Source organism: Papaver somniferum, chromosome 2 (assembly GCF_003573695.1).
Source record: "Papaver somniferum cultivar HN1 chromosome 2, ASM357369v1, whole genome shotgun sequence".
NCBI classification, from domain to species: Eukaryota; Viridiplantae; Streptophyta; class Magnoliopsida; order Ranunculales; family Papaveraceae; genus Papaver; species Papaver somniferum.
This window is the reverse complement of record NC_039359.1, coordinates 75,984,081-76,005,299: the sequence shown is the minus strand read 5'-3', so window position 1 is coordinate 76,005,299 and position 21,219 is coordinate 75,984,081. Positions and strand designations below refer to the sequence as shown.

Below are 21,219 nucleotides of genomic sequence, written 5' to 3'. Positions count from 1 at the left end.
TATGATAGACACATGCACATCAAGAGAAGGAAAGCAAAATCACGGGTATAATTAGACGGCTGTGCTAGACACACAACGTTTTCCACTTCAATTTTCACCGAAAGGATTAAAGGGAATCGAATGGCAAGATCTCTGCGTTCCCTGCATTGGGATAGGAAAGGGCAAGAATGGACGCATGACTGTGTCTGGCGGTGAAAATCAGAAGTAAGCCTTATCCTTGTTCATAATAAGATGCAAAAAAAAAAAAATTAGCTTCGAATTCACTTTGTTTTGGCTACTTAGAAAGATTAGTAGAAAAATCTTGTAAAAGAACGTACAGATAAGATTGATAAATCCTCTCTTTTTAATAAAATCAATCAAGTGGATTATATTTTATTTTCTTAAATCAGAATCTGGCATGTCTTTTTTTATCAATACCTGAGGTAAATTAACACAACTGGCAAAGTAGAAAGTCTTGGGCAAGTTTCCCAGTAAACACGCAGATTTAGAATCTTTTTTTGGACAAGTGTTCCCATACCACCAGTTAAAAAACAATGCACAGTATACAAATTTTGCAAGCTGCAAGTTATAGCCGTATGGTTTGTACAAAATTTGAATATACACACCATCCTTCAAAAAGAAAAGTTAAGAATGCAACAACCATAAGAGTCAATTCTGAACGGTGAACAAGCATTCATTTAACATATAAATATAAAATAGTTTCGGCGCTCGCACCTGTGCCAACAGCTCTGATTCCAATATTCGAAGGAAATATTGAACAATTGAATTAAGAAGAACAAGAAAGAATACTATGCAAGGTATGTATAACAAAAAGAAGGAAGCCATATTGAAGCCATAATAATCAGTAGAATAGAAAGAAATGAATAACTTTCTGCTGCCTAGAACAAAAGCATCTAGCAGACTTGCAAAAAAATATCAGAAGTTGATGGCTAGAGAATCTATTTAGATACTGCACAGCATCACCAAAAAGTTTATTTTCTGAATCTATTTATATTTCTCTTTTTTCAACATGTAATGATCAAAAGCAGGGAATCATAGAAATATGCATATCCCTCGAACAAAAAATAGAAAACCTGAGGCGAAATACACAAAAACCAAGTTTTTGATTACAGAAGAGACCACCTCATTGTGATTTAAAACTTGCTGCTGACGGAGTCGTAGCTTGGAACATATGAAACTGCAAAAGGAAGACCAAATAGTAGGTATATATTTGATTGTGGCAATAGTGCAAATACTAATCAAAGTCTATTGAAAAGATAATTACCATCTCCCCATGATGCCATAGTGAGTGGAGAAGAAACGATCTTAGTGGCAATGGAACTTATATCCTTCAAAGTTACTGCATCTACAGCCTTAAGGAAATGATCCACAGGTTTCCTACAAAAAGCAAATACATGGTTCAGAAAACAGAAACAAAAATACCATTGCAACTTCACCTACAAATTCAATAGGTTATAACTTCTTGAAGACAACATATAGGAATTAACTTGTAAGAAGCCCCAGTTCATTACTCATGAAACTTGGGGATGCAAAAAATGAGTTGAAATAACCCACTCCTGCACACCCCAATTTTTTGGCTTAGCATGCATACATTTGGAAAAGGCCTAGTGGTATATTCCCATTGCCAACAGATTTTGGAGCAGATAAGTTACTTCAGCAACCTCAGGAGGGCTTAACTAAGTAAATTTTCTCCAATTACTTTCTAAACCTAATTTTAGGTTCCAAAATTACTTTCTACTTTCTACCATGTTTTTTCCTAAGAGATAATCCTTTCATTTCTTACAAAAGTATTAATGATGAGGCTGCTATGCCAAAATTAGAAACTCAAAAAACTACATAATAAGCACTTGTTAGATCATGTCTGGAAAAAAGATTACCTCTCTCCGTATGTTAGAACCTGGCGTCCTATGTCTTCTGATACAACCATCTGCAGTACAGCACAAACAAATTAAAATTATAAAGATGCATACATATTAGTGAAAATGGTACATAAAAGAATCTTGTTTTGCTCAGAAAATAAATTAAGGAATCTTTACCCGTGATTCCAGATTCATTAGAACTGCAGATTTAGTTGCTATTTTCGCCCTATCCAGCTCTGTCTGTGTTACTGCCGAAAGAAGAACAAATAGAACGCCATAAAGCAACTATACACAAGTAGAGAAACACTGCAAGGAAAGACACAAGGTTCTAAGTGTACCTTTTCCAGCTGTTGCAACTTCAAGTAATTCTCTTGTTGCTATATCAACAGCTTTGGATGCAAACCCAGAACCCTAGTTCAGAAAGTAAAGAGCTGGCACGGTCACATCACTATACACACAGTTCCAGATTTTTATAGGAAACAATGAAACAACTACTTATCATGCTTAAATTCCTACAATGACAAATGAAGGTGAACTATTCCTTTTGATTTATAAGCAGTATCACAGATGCATTAACATGAATTTTGGGATGCAGAAAAACAAAGTGAATGTATACATGGCAGGCATACAAAATAAAAGACCACCTATAAATTGTAGGTGGCAGAGTACAAAAAAAGGACAGAACTTTATATTAATGAATTTGGTAAATCCCTCACCAATTAGGTGTCCAAAGCAGCAGATGGGAATCATTTTTTATAAACGAGCAAGATGTGAGAAGTTAGATAAGAACATAAATTCATATTTGTTCACTAGTACCCTCCACCAAAAAAAGGTTAAATACCATCAGGATAACATATGATAGTAAAGGATATAAACCTTATTTCAGAGCACAAGCTCCTAAGATAATTGTATTTGACTATCTATTTAAGTAGTTATATCGGAGAAACGTTGCAAATCAGGTGAGAGACAAAGAGCTTAGAGAAAACTAAATTAAAAGAAAAGTTATTGAAATACACATAGTAAACAAGTTCAACTGAAAGAATCAATTATATCACTAGGAATTGATAATGAATGTAAGATTACTCACCGTAGATGCATGAATTCCAAATAGGCCAGTGTCAGTGTAGATGCTGCTGAATGCAGAAAACGACTGCATCTGGTGATACTGGTTTAGAACTCGAAGGTCTGTTCAGATAAATAATTTAGAGTTACATCAGAATCCATGTAGAAAAAAATTGGGCACCATACAATAAATACATGACATCAGACTGATAATGCATCAGAAAAACTATAATAAGAAACATATAAGAAACACTTACACAGCCGTGAGTGCATCCCTTTCCCGGGGCCACCAGCTGAAAAGGATCCACCTCCTCCCATTAACAACTGCAGAAAGAGGAGCAGATTAAGATCTTCATAGGATAAGCAACGAGATACACGATAGGAAAATGTATAACTAAGCCAAAGGAAATATTGTTTTCAGTTAATCAGCAATGGTGTAAAAGTCCCAGGACAAAATGTGGTACCTGAAGTACAGTAGCAGCCATGGCATCCTTCTCGTTGAGCCAACCCCCGGGAACTTCAAATGCAAGGGCGACATGAGTTACCTGTCGTCATAGAAGAAAACAACGAACTTGTCATGGAAGAACCTCAACCAATTATAGGGCAACATGAGACGAATGCCCCACGTCCAATATATGAAAGTACAAACAGATTCATGTACACACCGGTGAAGCAGTCGCAATACGGGAATCACCTCCTACATACTCTGATTTTGGCCTAGCTGAAGGCGTACCACCGGGAAGGTCCGATAGGAGTGATTCAGCAATGGACAATAACTCTTCATGTTCAACACCAGATGCCGCAAGAACCATACGAGGAGCAGTATAGTTTTCCTGATATTAAGGAAGCGACAGTAAGAGACAGCTGATGAAACCCAATGTTCGTTAAGGACGGAGAATATATTTAAAAGGAAAATTAGTCTTACAGCAACAAACTCCTCCAAAATTTTACTATTCAATCTGCTTATAGCGGACATTGGAGCCAGGAGAGGATTTGCTAGTGCACCAACATATCCAGCGGAGTGGATTGCTTCCATAAGCAAGCTCTGAGGGTTGTTATCCATTTCTGCAATCTCATCCTTTACCTTTTTTAGCTGTACAAGCAATATAAAATGTTATTTTAAGCAGAAAAGGAGTGTTCTTATATTATTCAAAGAAATGACTTTTCAATCACAAGTATGGCTGAGAGAAGATCCACCTAAAGGTTAAGCAAATACCTGTTCTGTGACCTCCCAGTCCAAGAACACAAGGTTCCTCACAGTGTCAACAAGTTGCTCAACCATTTGAGGGACATAAGTCTTTAAAGCATCATGGGTATACCCCATCTGTTCTCGAGAGGCCGAAGCAGCCACATGGCCTCCAATTGCTTCAACTTCCCTCACAACACGGCAATGACTCCTGTTTTTGGTGCTTTTGAATGCCATCCTTTCCAACAAGTGTGAGACTCCACAAGACTCTGGTGTCTCATTATTAGAACCGCAGTCCACATATAGCCCTATGGATGCAGCAGGGTTCTGATTTGCACCAAACAACATAACTCTTTAGAAGCTTCTCTTATTGCATCAATTCAGTTATATAAACATACAAAAACATCAAATAAGTTTAGAGAAGATTATCATCAATTATTTTACATACCGCTGATGCTTCCGAAGCAATCCTTACACCATTTGGCAAAGTTGTAATTTTGGTCTTCGAGGGTTCAACATAATCAGGCAATGGAGGTGGGATAGTAACTCCTGTAAGGGGAGTATCTAGTGTTGGTTGAGAGCTTGTCCCATCCCCGAAAAGACTGAAGATACTCCTAGACGCAGATGAGCTCTGGATGATACCGGCACGACCCTATACATTAAAAGAAAAAACAAAAAACATCAATATTGATATTGATATAACAGAAAAATCAAATCATTTGATCCAAACCCAGATCTAAAATTCAACATAAGAAATTCAAATCAAATTGATTGGACTAGTTAATTTAGGTAATTTCCGAATACACTCACAACCCAATCAATATCAAATCAAATTAGACCATCGATCGTTTAACAAATACTCTCAGGTTGTTTACCAGATATATATCCCATACATAATAAGATCCAATGATGAAATAATTAAGCTATTATTAAGATCATTAATTAGAATATGTGATTAGACAGACTAAAACTGACCTTGATTGCGTTAAGTCGTGAAGATGCAATCCTGTACATTTTGAAGAAACCCTAGAAGCTCGTTTTCTGTGTATTGATTTTCGCAAGGGTTGATGTAATGAGAGAAGAGAAAGAGAAGAAGCAGCTCGTTTTCACTTTAAGGTATTCTATTATTGTGGAAATTGAATAAATACCCTCACTTGTGATGGGCCATCAAAAATACCCTCACGAGTCTTTATAAATACCCCTAATGACATAATTGAAATTATCAATAAAAATAATAATATTCAAAGTTTCATTTTTAACCTTTCTATGTTATACTTCGGGTTCTTCTCTATTTCTCACTCAGAGAAAAATCAATAGAATACAGCACCATCTCCATCGCTGCCACCACCGTCACTACCTCATATCCGCCACCGCCACAACCAATGTCACCAACACCAGCACCACAATCATCTCCATCGCCATCGCCATCATCACCATTTTTATCTTCACAATCAACAACAATCCAAATCCTACCATCTTCGCCGTCACCACCAAAAAGAGGAGTTTTTGTTCGTGAGATTTCAGTTAGATTCCCCGAGAGATTTTAGTGAGATTTTCAGAGATCTGTAGTTGCTTTCATCTTCCTCTCTTCGATTGATTTTGTTTTGTTTCGATCGAAATTAGGTAATTATCAACAGGTTCCGAAATCAAACTTTAAAATCACTACTTTACGGTATATTTCTTCTTTCACTATTCATCGATGTTACTGATTTGGTTCGCAAATTTTATGAGAATGGATTTGGTGATCAATTTGGTTTACAGGGAATTTGATTTTTTATGTGATTTAGTAATTTCATGATATTAATAGAGATTGATGATTTTTAATGCATAATCTTTGATGTTGTGATGGCGGTGGTGGTGGTGGTGGAAGGTGTTGTTATAGCAGTGGTGGTGAATTTTGTTCTTGGAATCTTGTTATTGTGGTGGTGGATGTTTGTTGCACTACAGGTATGTTGGTAAATTTTATTATAGTTGTGAGGGTGGTGGTGGTGATACCGCACCTGTTAAGGAACCAACTCCAGCACCATTGACATATCCTGGAGGTGACATTATCTAAACCTTAATAATTTGTTACTTTGTGAAACCATATACTCATTATGTTAGCTTGTCCATCATTATGTGTTGATCAGTGCACAATTTATTCAAGGAAAAAATGTGTGCCAGAGCGTTTGTGAAACTTGTTATAAAGATTCAAATGTGTTTAACTACAAGACCTGCGGAAAATGCTTCTTTTGAATAGAAAACTCATCGTGGTGACTACGGGATCATTCTTAGTTTTCTGCTAGTTTGTTCTTATAAACTCTCTTATTGCATTTTAGTTTACTGGTAATGGCTTAGGTGAATTGTGTTTATTTGGTGTTGTACTGGTGGTAGTGGAAGTTGTTATAGTGGTTGTGGTGGTGATTGTGGTGGTGGTGAGGCTCGAATGATAAAGAATGATAGAAATGGTAGTCAACAACCAATATTTGTGTATCGACAATATAAATTGATCTTAGTGTAAGGAGTCAACAACAAATATTTTTGTATCAACAATAGAAATTGACCTTAGTTTAGGGAGTCAACAACCAATGTTTTTGTATCATCAATAGAAAAATGGAATCAACAACCAATATTTGTGTATCAATAATAGAAATTGATCTTAGTGTAAGGAGTCAACAACAAATATTTGTGCATCAACAATAGAAATTGACCTTAGTTTAGGGAGTCAACAACCAATGTTTGTGTATCAACAATGGAAAAATGGAATCAACAACCAATATTTGTGTATCAACAATAGAAATTGATCTTAGTGTAAGGAGTCAACAACAAATATTTGTGTATCAATAATAGAAATTGACCTTAGTTTAGGGAGTCAACAACCAATGTTTGTGTATCAACAATAGAAAAATGGAATCAACAACCAATAATTGTGTATCAACAATAGAAATTGATCTCAGTGTAAGGAGTCAACAACAAATATTTGTGTATCAACAATATAAATTGACCTTAGTTTAGGGAGTCAACAACCAATGTTTGTGTATCAACAATGGAAAAAGGAATCAACAACCAATATTTGTGTATCAACAATAAAAATTGATCTCAGTGTAAGGAGTCAACAACAAATATTTGTGTATCAACAATAGAAATTGACCTTAGTTTAGGGAGTCAACAACCAATGTTTGTGTATCAACAATGGAAAAATGGAATCAACAACCAATATTTGTGTATCAACAATAGAAACTGATCTTAGTGCAAGAAGTCAACAACAAATATTTGTATATCAACAATAGAAATTGACCTTAGTTTAGGGAGTCAACAACCAATGTTTGTGTATCAACAATAGAAAAATGGAATCAACAACCAAATTTGACAAATATTTTTGAACTTTTGATTTTTTGGATCAACTTCAGTTGTTGACACCTAATATTGATGGCGGTGGCGGCGGCAAGAACAACAATGGTGGTGGTGTGTGGCGGTGGTGGAATATTATTGGTGGTTGTATTTAGTAAGTGGTGGTGGTGGTGGAGTGGTGGTGGCGGCGGTGCTGTTGGTGGTGGTGAAATGGTGCTGCTGGTGGATGTGAAATAATAGAAAAATCTATTTTTTAGTGGATAAGATTTTTAAATGGAAAATAATATTTTAAGTGAGGGTATTAAGGTAATCTATTTTTTAATAGATAAGGTATTTAAATGATAGGGGTATTTATATTGTTGTATAAGGGTATATTTATTATGTGTCAAAACTAAGGGTATTTAATAAATTTACCCCTACTATTTGGGTACCGTATAATATGGGTGAGCATAGGCCGGTATTGGGCCGGTTTTCACCTCATCCTATCCCATCTGATCCATTACGGATTTCACATACGCATCTAACTCATTAGCGAACGGTCTAGACACGCACTCGCAACAATACGATTGGTCCAGGTCAAATCCATGAATCGGGGCCAAATGCTCATCCTACCGTATACAGTCTATGTTAATATGTGCCATGTGATGTGAGTTATTAAATCTTTGTTTTTGCGCCACTAGATCAGCTTTTGACTGTTCCTTAGGTTTTGACGACCCAAATTTTGAAACGGTTTGCACGTAGTACATATGAGACTAGTCAGTGTAGTGAGCCTTGGATATTTGTCTCATCTAGACTGGAATCTGATATCTTACACAGTTTAATCTCGGCGAAATCTCAAAATCTTTGTTTTCAGATTTTATAGCACTTAATCAAGCAGCTCATAAAAACGTTGAGGATTTTTAGACTAATTCCTCTCTATATGATTTTTAAACTTATTCCTCTTTATATGATTTACAATTCCATACAGTATGAAGGAAGTCTAGCCTTTGATGTATGGTTGTGGTTCAACAATGACCTTGGTAATATGGTGTTTAGAGTTTGAAGTACGAAGTCGATACTTAGGCTTTGCACGACATCATAGATAAAATACTTGCACTTAACTTTATGGGTGTTCCTTATTAATATGAGCCCAATAGACTTTACTTTTGCAAGACTGCGAGACTGATTTATATTTTCTACCCATTCGAGAACATTTCAGTTTTGATGAATTTGACCATGAATCGTGTAAAACTGGTGGTGTCAATATTTCAATTTTTTTCTCAAAGCTTGTAAAAGATGTCTTTACTTCAAAAGTGAAAAACAATTTACAACGAAAGTTATAAAAAATGTTATTAAAAATGAGCTTGAAGATTCATACAATACGATTAAATTAAATTTAGGTTAAAAACCATAGATTTGTAGAAGATTCTGTGTACTTTAAAAGATTGTATCATTCAGATAGCTCGGTTTAATATTTTAGGAGATACGATTATTTCATTAATGTGTCTTAACTCTAAAAATATGGATTAAAAGTTTGTTTCCTATTACAAACTACGTACTTGGATCCTTTTATTGTAAACACCCAATTTACATATAATATCCAACTCGAAATCGCATTAGAGTGACATTGGATGAGAACGATGAACAATAATGATGGTGCTATTTTGGCAAGGCCATTGTTAGCCGAGAATGGTGAACATCCATCATGGCTCTATTTGGCAAGGAAGATATTGGCAGAGAATGAAAAACATTCATGATGGCGCTATTTTGGCAAGGTCGATGTTGTAGGAGGACGATGAACAACCATGATCGTGCTATTTTGGCAAGGCTGCTACAAGAATTGGCACACGAGTTGGTGGATGGAAAAGTGCTTCTCAATTCTAATTTGTGGAAATGCTAATAAGGCATATATAGGGAGGCGACTTTAGCTGAGAACAAATATGCATAGTTGTTGCGCATTTCTTAAGGGAAACAAATGGCACAACACTTTGGCCACCTTTTATGTATGCCAAATGTGATCCATTGAGTTTGCAAATGAATTGGCATCACTTGGTAACCACTATTTGTGTAGGCCAATGCTGGAGATGCATCATATTGATCGATGGTGCTTCATCTTGTATATTAACATTTCACATAGGGATCCACAACTGCATTTTCTTCGAAATTCAAGAATCTTAAACTTTATATTTTCACAAAACTCTTATAAAAAAAACAATAAAAACAATCTTATTATCTTACATCGCAATCATCTACAAGTTTAAAAAATAAATCTCTTCTTTCCTCAAATATGGATCGGAAATCATGGATTTAACTATAAGATATTTTTTATTTCTTCGCATTGATTGGATTAAACGCCAAAAAAAAATGCCAGAATTAACGGCGTAGATTAGGAAATAGATAAAAATTAGAAAATCAAAATCAAAATCTTAGAAAATAATAATAGAAATATAAGATCAATGCATGTGCTTGTACGTCAAACTATATTGTGGTTTCTAGTATCATAATCCATATAATAGTTCTACTACCACGAATAAAATAAAACTTTTAAATGGATTTCATATCATTCACAAATTGAAGTTCTTCGCCAAGACAAAAACACGGTGTTCTGATTGATGAGACTTTTTTACTTTTTTAAAACAAGTTTTGTGAGAAAATTATATTAGTAACAATCAAGTTTAATTGAAGCAATTCGACATATTTTTCTGAAAGATATAATTAAAAAGTATTGCAAAAACTATTTTAAGAAATGAAAAGCACTTATATTTCTACATAATGGGGATGTTTCATTCAATATGTGCTCATATTGTTTGCGTCAAATGTATTTTGGAAAGAATTTTTTTCAATAATTTACGTAATTTTTAATAAATGGGTTCAATATGGTAGTAAAGTATATATCGCTATTGTATGGAAAATATTCACCTCGTAAATCTATTATAGTTTAATGGTCTCAATTGAAAAGGTATATAACGATTGGGTGTTAAAAGATGCATCCGAATTTATTTATTGAACGGTTACCTTAATAATCTATTGTAGAAAACATATTTTCTTATGTTTTTTTGTCTGTTTTCCAAACCATGCCCATTAAAACCATGGAACTTGATTTTATAATTTGATTTGAATTTCTTTGGCTTGTTCTTCTACACGACGTATCTTATCATACTTTTAGTAACAATATGTATCTCCTAAATTATTATTTTTAAATCATTTCTACTATACATACGCATATGAATATATCATTATACTACTATAATAGTATCTTTTTAGCTTTTAAGAAAATGTCTTATTAGTGTCGGGTATCAAACAAAGGAAAATAAGATTAACAAATTTCTACAACCATTTTAATCCTAGGAAGAAACTCTTCATCAACCAAAAGATCATTGCGGATATTAACTTGACATATGGCTAATTAAAAAATTGGTTTTACTAGATTATAGAGATAATGATAAACATATTTTGATTGTGTAGGAAATTCCCTCTTTGCTGATAGGAAACAATTAGTAAAGCAGAATTTGAAGTATATGGATGTCGGAAACTCACTTTTGTTCTACCTTTTTGTTGTTAGTGATGATTTGAAATGCTCGATGAGATTTTTAATTTAATCATTTCCATTTCAAAATTGATGGATGTAGAAGTGAAATGTTATGTTAATTTTTTATTTAATAGTTATTGATCGAACTTTTATTGATACCCGTCTCGTTGGTATGGCACTTTGAACTCTTCGTTGTGATCTTTATAATATATTTCTTAAATAATTATAGTATTCCATTTTGTGTAATTGATAGTTGTAGAATATTGTGTAACTTTTGTTTCAGTAGTTGTTATTCAAACTTTTGTTGGACCTTTTCGTTGTTAATGATGATTTGAATTGTTCGATTAGATTTTATTTTAATCTATTTTTTAAATTATTTTTATAATTGATGGTTGTAGATGTAAGTGTATGTGATTTTTATTTAAGTAGTTATTGATCAAACTTTTGTTCTTTTATCTTTCCTCCTCAATGGAAATTTGAGCTTCTCAATGAGATTTTATTTTTAATCCAGCGTTTTGTCTTTCTTTTTATGGTACATTAATGGTTATTGAAGTAGAATTTTATGTTAATCATTGATTGGTGTCTTTTTAATCGAACTTTTATTTTTATGTTTTTGATGTTAACCAAGAGTTGGTTTGTCTCCTCATAGACAAATCTTTTCATATGAAAGTTTTGCTCTTGAAGATGGTGAAAAACTTCAATAATTTATTCGTGACGAGACCCGAGTGTTCTTTTTTCAAGGAAATATCTATGGATGCAGCCTCCACTACCAAGTTTGTGGTTGGTGATGTGAGAGGGAAATCGCAAAATTATGAACACATTATCCTTGAGAAAAATGATTAAGTAATTTCAGCCACAGGTGATGAGATCCATAATGAAATACTTAAGCTATTATTAAGATCAGGAATTAGATTGTGTGATCAGGGAGATTAATACTGACCTTGATTGCGTTAAGTCGTGAATCTGCAATCCTTTACATTTTGAAGAAACCCTAAAAATTTGGGGGTTCTCTGTGTATTAGGAAAATGGCTAAGGTAATGAGAAAAAGAGAATATGAATAAGCTCGTTTTAAGTCATTGTAGTGTTGGGTACCGTATATACAGTTCATGACACGTGTGGCAAAATGATTCTTTTTTTCCCTCTATTGGGGACGAGTTAGATAATGGGTTTTTACTTTCGAATTCTATTTACTCATGGTGTGAGGTCCATTAAAAACAAGTAAAGTCAGAAACATTAATCAATTCCTTATCAATATAAAAAAAAAATTCACCGGAATTTCCATGCTAGCCATCTTGGATAACACACAAAAAGTTGCTTTTTGATTTCAAAAAGTCGAAAATCCCGAAGTCTGTTAGGATATTGGATTTCAAAACAACTTCTAAAAATCGAAAAAAAAAATTTGTTTGTTTCTGATTTTTGCTTCTGGTATCCAAACACTCTTAATGTTTTCAAAATATAATACGACAAAGATTATAAAATATGAAACTTTGAAGTCAATTCATTTGACTTTCAGGATAGTACTCTGGATTGGTTAAATGACTTAATCCAACAGAAGAAAGACAATCTGTAGTTCTCACTCTAATACAATTTCTTTCATAAAAAATAAAATAAAATAAATAACGCTGATTTAATGTTTTTTATAGCCAATTTGTTAATTTTTACCCGCGATCTGGAACTTTGTTGTTTGGGCCTGAATTGCGATCTGAATCTGACTCAGTTCGAGTCAAATGTCAAATCTTTTGTTTGTTCATTTTTCCAGTGTCTGACTCGAGATCTGACTTGGCTCATACATTTAACTCAGAGCTATTTGAGTCGGATATATTTTGCACCTGACCCGCTGTGGACACAATCTAAAAGGATTTAAATTCTTTTTATGATGATGTTATTTAATAATTTTTGAGTCAGACATAATAAGTTAGATTTAGATGTGACAGACTCAAGCGAGTCAGTTGAGTTAATAAAAAAAAAAACAATCTCGACAGTTACAGAATACAACGTATGCAAGACAAAGAGTACATTGTCCTCTAATTCAAAACAAAAAAAAAACAATCTCGAAGTTACCAAATACAACGTATGCAAAGAGTATATAGTCCTCCAGTTCAATATTATGTGTCACTCGATGTTAAGAAACACCATTGTTACTTAATTAAGATGGAAATTGCATGATAACATTCAATCTCACGAAAATAATATTAATGACACTTTCAATTTCTTTCTATTATTTTTCTAAGTAATTACTCCTCCAAAAATTCCTTCCTAAAGCTATACAAATCCCTAATATTTTATATTTTGTAATCATTGTTGTAGTAATATGAGTGGTTGACCACTTGAGGTGGCATTGTGCATGTACTTTTATCTTCATGCTTGACACATGTAATACTTTCTCTATTACCACCAACACATGTAGCAACATTACTTCCTACATCTCCTCTTTGTCTTCTGTACTTAAAGAGAAACAAGAGAATAAATAAAACAATCATTTGATTCTCCCTCTCTTCTATTTTGCTTTCTTCTCCATTAAAGCTTTGTCTCATTAGACACAATAAATTTTAACACGTTATCAGCACCTTGTTCTAACCAATTGAGTTTTTGTTTAATCAATCCAGGAAGTAAATTTTGTTTTCTACATCAACTACAATTACTAGTTCCTCTGGAAAAAAAATGTATCCTTCATCTGTACTAGTTCTTCTTGATCTCTACATCAAGTAAGGAAAGCTAAAAGAAGATATATCTAAACTACTCCCTTTTGATTTGTTAAGAAAATCCATATCTTCTTCTACACATGCATTTTGTTCCTTGATTGTGATGTATATTTCTCTCTATGTTATTTATCACATAATGATATGAAATCTCATGGTAGTATTTTTTTTCTCTTTATCATATGAAAATTTGTTTTACTCCTGATAGTGATAGTTTATCTTGTATCCATATCACATGCTTGTCTCTTAATTTGAAAAATAATAAATAAATAAAAATCTGGTGTAGGGCTTTAGTCCACGGATGTGCAGCCCAATATAGTAGCTAGGGTTCTATTCCTATTGTATATAAAGGACTATCTATGTAACACACAAAAGCTAACGAATGAAATATCTTTCTATCCGTGCTTCTTTATCTTTCCCTATTATCTACTACAAAACGTTATCAGCACGAATTCTTCCCTGCGCTAAAGAATTTTTCTTTTTCAAGTTTTTATCAATCGTTTAGGTCATCTGCAGTTGGGGATTTATGGATCTAGATAATGGTCCTATTAAATCTCATGTTCGTGGAGAACATCTCATGTTCGTGGTGGACAAATTCCGATCCCGTAGATTGGTTCTTCCTCAAATCAAGTACGGTATCTCAAGACAAGGTATCTCTCTATCGATCATTTTCTTTGATAATATGTAACCTTTGTCGTTTCACATGGGTCTGTTTCTATGTTGACTTGTTTTAATATTGTTCATAATTTGCTTCATAATCTATTATCAGAAAGAGTATGATTGGTGTGTATAGATTAACCATTGTTTATTAGTCTTTGGTTATGATTTTTGTCCTATGTCGTTTGCTATAGATGCAAAATGATTTTTTTCTTGGTTTATCATATAGATTTTATAAAACCATTTACTTTTTCTTTTGCAATCAACGATTATGCTTTTGTCTTTTAAGCCTAGAGTTGTAGGATTACCTGTTTGGTTTGTTATAAAAATAAAATAAAAATAACAATAATAATAATAATAGCAACAAAGACTCATTGTTTTAACATTTTTTTTTAAAAAAATTATCAGTATATGAAAGTCTTCTGTCTGTGCGTTAATGAAGTAGGTTAAATTTTATCTAGTCGTGTATATGCCATATTCATATTATGTACGTATTATTTGTTTACAAATTTGGTCGATGTCTGTACTGTTAATATGAGGGATGATTTGTTTGTATTTGTATGTCATAAAATATTTTAATTGATTTGTTCAAAGCTGTTTTGTGCAACGCCAAAATCTTAGGTTAGATTTCATTTAATCATGTATAGTTATGATTTTGTGATATTTATTTACTATAATTATTGTGTGTTGTTACATTTTTCTCATAAATTTTGTTCAATTAATTTTGTAACGTCTGTATTATTATAAAAATGAATAGTATAATGAAAAGTTTTTTAACTTCATAAAAATGAACCAGTATATGTTAAAGTGTCAACAAGAGATTCACTCTATTCAACCTAAAGTAAATGGTTGATATTCAAAATGAGATTCTTTAGGCCTGTTGTGATAAACAAATTTCTCAAATTAAGCTAAATGTAGCAAAAAGAACCCCGAAGTAATGAGGGTTAGATGTACTAACTCATGTGAAGCATGTGAAAATGGACATATATATATTATGAAACAAATATGTACTTTTGTACCCGGTAGTAATGGCACCAAAGTACAGGTATCAACCGAACATTGGATTAAGCTAAGATGTAATTCTAGCTTGCATCAAAATAAAAGAGTTGGGAATGAATCTTGTTACTGGTACTGGTACAAGCAATGTAATGCAGGTATCATAGTAACAATAGATTCCGTAGGAATACTTTAGTCGTCAACTTTATTTGCAAGAAGAACTTTGCCTAGCCATTTGATTTTATTGAACTAGACCCATTTTTAGCATTTATGAAAAGTACATAATTATATATCACGAGACTAAAAATTCTTTAAAGAACTTGAGATATATATGGATGAAAAGTATATTATCCCCCTGAAACATAACATATATTCACTACAAAGTACTGGAGTTGAATCCCATTTATGTTATGTAACAAGGCCACACCACTTATTAAATCTCTCAAGAGCTACTGATAGTGGATTTTCTCCCACTAATTTAAGGAATGTACACTAGTTGTTGAAACTAATTCCTTATAATGTAACTATGAGAATTGGATCATCGAGCACATCACTGTTCAAAATTTTTTTTCAAAATAGAACAAAGACGTCACATAATCTCTACATGTACCGAGAGTTAATCACACCTTGTTAAAATCCAAACAAACCCATGCAAATGGATATCATGCGGAACCTCACAGTGGTGAGAATGTAATTGCATCTTTTATAGTCTCTAATATATTTGGAAGGAAATATATTTTAGAGAAACTAATGAGTCAACTAGTAAAATGTAAATCACTATAGTATTTAGATTTGAATCCATATTGATTCCGACGATGAAATGTTTGGAATTAACTCATGCATGCTTTGACATAACCATAAAAGAACTTTGGTTGTGACATGATGTTTTGTTTTGAAAGGACTCATACGTACATCACTGTGTTTGAGTGGACGAGACAACGGGAAAAATATTGACAGAATACGAAGTAATGGCATATCTCTCAATAAAATAAGTGCTTTATAAAGTACTAGATACACAACCCCCCCCCCCCATACTTTTAAGTAATAAAGCATATCACTCATTTTACAAAGTCTTCAGTAAAACAGGATCGAGACCATCCTAAGATGCAAATGGTAAACAATCCATATTACAAACAAAACGAGGTGATACTTAGAAAAATATCCGCGCAAAATGCGGACCATTAAAGTGCCTTATGGCTCTCGTGATTTTTGACATTTTGGACTAGTTATAGTTCCCAAGTAATGTTGCGTTTGAAAAACTACTAGAACATATAATACATGTAAGAAGGACTCAGCACCCCTTGTAAACGTTAGAGATTATACATCAAAAGGAACTGATGGTTATTGCATGTTTAATAGGATCAATTTAGAGAATTCTATACTCCATGGTCTCGTAAAGGCTATCATAAAAGGTTATAGATGGTGCCTAAGGCATGGTTATGCGTACAAACCTACCTTTAACTGCTTGGGAAATATGCAATATTACACGCGTATTCACTTATTCGTTTTAGACCTACAATTGGTCAACCATTCTTTGCGTACCAGTTGGTAACTGGATATAAACCTAACATTTTGTTTTCTTACGCATTTTTGGTTGCACTATATATGTGCCATTACGAGTCCACGTCGTACTATGATGGGTCATGAAAACGATTAAGTAGTTATGTTGGATATTTACTCTTAACAATTATCCGCGTTTTAAAACCTTTGGAAGGAGATGTCATACCGCTAGATTGGCGAGTTATCACTTTAATGAGACATTCTTCCCGTCGTTAGGGGTAGATAATAAAAAGTATTTTCTGAGAGAACGACAGGAATTGTCGTGGTGTGTTCCTATTGTATCTCATATTGATTCTTGTACTCCACAAATGTAAATGTGAAGTGTCAAAGAATAATTGATTTTCAGAATGTACACTGATGTCGCTAAAGTGATGAGATCACACATACCAGCTACAAACCTACCTGCAAGGTTACAAATCCTCAATAAGGGATATACACCATAGACTAAGGTGTTGCAACTACACTCTGTGGAAGTGTGGTTAAGGCCGTGTCTCCATAAAGGAAGTTGGAGAGACCACTTGGTTCGATCAATCCTCACCTAGAAAGAAAATAGGTGAATAAGGCACAACTTATTTATATCATCAGAAATCATCTCATAAGATTGTCTCTAACTATGTCCATGAATCAAACTGGAGGACGCTCTGAAGTTTAATGATTCCAGAGAACAATGACATCCCAAGTGGATTATGAGAATGTGCACAAGTCAACGGAAATATCATGCAAGCATATTTATGATTAATTTTTTATACACTTGCTTAAGGAAATAAAGCAAGATGAGATCGAACCGAGCTCCTAGTTTCTTAATTTCAACGAAGAGCATATTTGGCCTATACAATCCAGGTAGAACTTGGTTCTTTGACAAATATACAGGTATTTGGTGTGGTAGTGCTAACCAACCAAGTGTAAAACCTATTGGACATACATGATTAATTTGTCACAAAGCATAGTGAGAAGAAATAAGTCTTAAAGTAAAAGGACTCTCCTTGTGGCGCGAGGTTTCTCACAAATCCCTGGAATTGTTCTCTTGTAATGAACGTTATAGTGTTCCGCTACTTAGTTAGCTTGGTAATTTCAAAAGGACTTGAAATGCAGCATATGTATGTGGTTGTTACGTATCTCTGAAAGAATCAAGAGATAGCAGATATTTACAAAAGTATTTGATAGCCTTTTGTTTCCCAAATCAAATGACTCTAAACCAAAGAGTGTGTTTACAGTTAGATAGAACGCTCACTTATAGATTCAAGCAATCAGGCGGATGTGGTATACCCGTCTAAGTGGTTATTTGATTTGGAGGGGATAGACAAGTAAGTTATTTTTCCTTGCGTATTCATAAGAAAGTTCATGATTTGGAATTGTATCTATTTATGTTGATGGTACATACATTATGAATACTCTTGATGTAATAAGAGGACTTAAAAGCTATTTAAAATCCGAATTTGAGATGAAAAATCTAGGGAAAGCTCGATCGAATACTGAGCTTGTGGTATATTATTCCACCAGCTTGCATATGTCTAAAGTTGTCAGGCAATTTAACAAAGACATGCATCCTGATAGCACTCCCATGATTAGTAGAGGTTCAAATGTAAGTAAGTAACCATTTCGTCCAAAGTAATATGACGAAGATGTGTTGGGAGATGAAATTCCCATATCTAAGTACAATAGACGCATTGTTGTACTTAGTATAATAATGTACTCGATTAAATTTTACATCCTCAGGGAACTTGCTAGCTAAATATAGCTCAACGCCAATGCAACGTCATTGGAATGGTATAGTGAATGTAGTCATGTACTTAAAAGTAACCATTGACATAAATTTGTTTTATCCCTGCAAAGACATAAAAAGGAATGCTAATGAAAGTGCAATCCAAAAGTTGTTGATCATGAAGGGACAATAATCTCTTCTCCAACAAAAGTAATCATGGGGAGATTTGGTAGACTATTTTCTAAGTCATTACCAATATTCAGTTTCGAAAAATACATGAGTAAAGGAACTTTCTAGAACAACTCTGAAAGTAATCAGGGGGAGATGCCGACATCAGGGGGAGGATCCAAGGATATGATGTCGACATATTTTACTTCGAAATTGAAGCTGTGTTGTACTCTTTTTCCCTTCGATCGAGAATAGTCTTTCCCAAAGGGTTTTGTTACTCGAAAAGGATTTTAGCGAGACAACACCAAAACATCAAGTATGTTGAACTTTGAAGACACAAAGATCGCGTTGATATTACTGAAAATATCTAAATCAAAGAAATGAAACGCGATAGTTTGTTAAGCAACGTAACTTCCAGAATCAACATTATGGTCTTATAAGATTTCAAGTTACCAAGGTAAAGTGTGATAAACTCCTATTGACTTCATTAGACTAATGAAAATTGTCTGACATCAGGGAGAGCATCTAATAGTGTGTTGAACTATTTTCCTTCACCGAGGTTACTTTTTCCCCACAGGATTTTGTTACTCGGTAAGGTTTTTTTAATGAGACAACAACAAACATCGGGAATGTAATTTCCTAGCTAAGGCTATTGTCTTTCCCACGAGGATTTTCTGCCTTAGGAGTTGTGAAGCAACTAGTCAATTTCAACGGAGTAAAGTGATCATCTGCAACAGATTACCTTTAATTGCATCTGTCATGTTGTACTCTTTTCCCTTCGTCAAGGTTTTATTCCACTGGGTTTTCCTTGTAAAGGTTTTAACGAGGCAACATATTCGAGTCCAACTATGTTCTAAGTTTGCTTAATATTGTACTCTTTATTTCCGGTTTTGTCCCTCTGGGTTTCCCTGACGAATTTTTAACGAGGCAATTAACTTAGACTCTTCGATCTTTGAAGATCGTATTACATGTGTGAACTACATGTAAAATACGAGACAACATGTGAAGTACTACATGTAAAGAGTTGTACCAAGATTTTGTCCCACTGGTTTTTAATGGAGCAATTGTCTTAGACACAATAGTCATCAAGGAGAGAACTACGTTTGAAGACCTACATCCGAAGCATTATATGTGAAGTACTGCATATGGAGTTCTATTGGACCGCACAAGGGGGAGTGTTGTAGGGCTTTATCCCACGGATGTGCAGCCCAATATAGTAGCTAGGCTTCTATTCCTATTGTATATAAAGGACTATCTATGTAACACACAAAAGCTAATGAATGAAATATCTTTCTCTCCGTGCTTCTTTATCTTTCCCTATTATCTACTACAAAAAAAATCATTATTTGTCTTATCACATGCATGCTTGTCCATATCTTGAAAATGACATGTATTGTCTTTCTCGTGTCTTAATACTGATAGATTGTCCTCTTTTACTTTTGTCACATGTCTTCCCTTTATCACATGAAACGATTTTAATGTCTCGTAATAGACAAAAACTTATTTTCCTTTATTTAAAAGAATTTTTTGTTACTAATTAATTAATTAAAATTGTTTGTTTATGACAAAAAAAAGTTGTACTATTTTTTATTGTACTACTACTTCCTTTACATTTTATAAGCATGCAATGAATATTTTACCTTTTTCTTTTATCCATCAAATATATTTCCTCATCATATGTTATGCTTTACAATGCAATTTTTTAGGTAATGCTGTGATATTATGATTCTTGTAACTCATGACATGTACTTTATGCTTATTTTTGTATCTTGGTTTGATATTAATAATGAATGTTTCTTTAAATATTTCCTCGCAAATGGTTTGCTACTAAAACATGCAACCGGGTTGCGAATTAAATACTAATAATTATGCACATGTAAATGATAAATGAGCCTGTAGTTTACTTTTTTTTAATGAGCTTATTTTCAGTTGACTATTTTGTCAGCCTTATTATCAAATTGTTTGCAATTTTTAAACCATGAAGAAAGTTGGTTAGCAAACTATCGGTCCCTGTTATAACCATAAAGAAAATCGGTTTGCAAACGGAATGCTTATTTTACAAGCGATTTACACCTCCGATAACTATAACAAAATTTGGTTTACGGGTTTTCTCCTTCGATAACCATAACGAAATTTGGTTTATGGTTTGCACTTCTAATAGCCATAACGAAATTTGGTTTATTTTTTTACACCTTTGATAACCATAAAGAAATTTGGTTATTTAATTTTGTTGACCGGGTTATGATCAGAAACTGAACTATGACTTATCCGTGTTGCCTACATAACCATAAGGAAATTTGGTTCTGATAATCTATCTCGTCCATAAAGAAACTTGGCTACGGGAAAATGGTATCGGACTTTGTCGTTTTTATGGACTCAGAAGGACTTGAGCACCATATTAATGGGAACAAAGAAATAAATTCTGGCCATAGTGTTAGTGACCCTAAGTTCGAGAAAACACCTAAGAATCCCTCTACTAAAAAGGCCGCAGA

At 33.7% G+C, this 21,219-nt stretch overlaps 1 protein-coding gene across 1 annotated transcript; it reads right to left on the bottom strand.

Moving 5' to 3' along the window:
* Nucleotides 1–804: 804 nt before the first annotated feature.
* Nucleotides 805–5,242, bottom strand: LOC113348076 (mitochondrial-processing peptidase subunit alpha-like). Its single transcript, XM_026591777.1, has 13 exons — nucleotides 5,083–5,242; nucleotides 4,556–4,759; nucleotides 4,138–4,434; nucleotides 3,847–4,014; nucleotides 3,587–3,754; nucleotides 3,386–3,466; nucleotides 3,179–3,245; nucleotides 2,947–3,044; nucleotides 2,198–2,270; nucleotides 2,037–2,107; nucleotides 1,878–1,927; nucleotides 1,265–1,377; nucleotides 805–1,177 (listed from the first exon to the last, which is right to left on the bottom strand). Exons 1-13 carry the CDS (start codon nucleotides 5,119–5,121, stop codon nucleotides 1,134–1,136), a joined length of 1,473 nt encoding a protein of 490 aa, XP_026447562.1. The 5' UTR covers nucleotides 5,122–5,242; the 3' UTR covers nucleotides 805–1,133.
* Nucleotides 5,243–21,219: the final 15,977 nt, after the last annotated feature.

What these genes read in the sequence shown, in the direction of transcription:
- LOC113348076 (XM_026591777.1), bottom strand. Translation starts at nt 5,121, where the DNA reads ATGTACAGGATTGCATCTTCACGACTTAACGCAATCAAG. An exon ending in TTGCTTCGGAAGCATCAGCG is followed by an intron (nt 4,435 to 4,555) that starts GTATGTAAAATA and finishes GGTGCAAATCAG; the next exon opens with AACCCTGCTGCATCCATAGG. An exon ending in GTATTGCGACTGCTTCACCG is followed by an intron (nt 3,467 to 3,586) that starts GTGTGTACATGA and finishes CTATGACGACAG; the next exon opens with GTAACTCATGTCGCCCTTGC.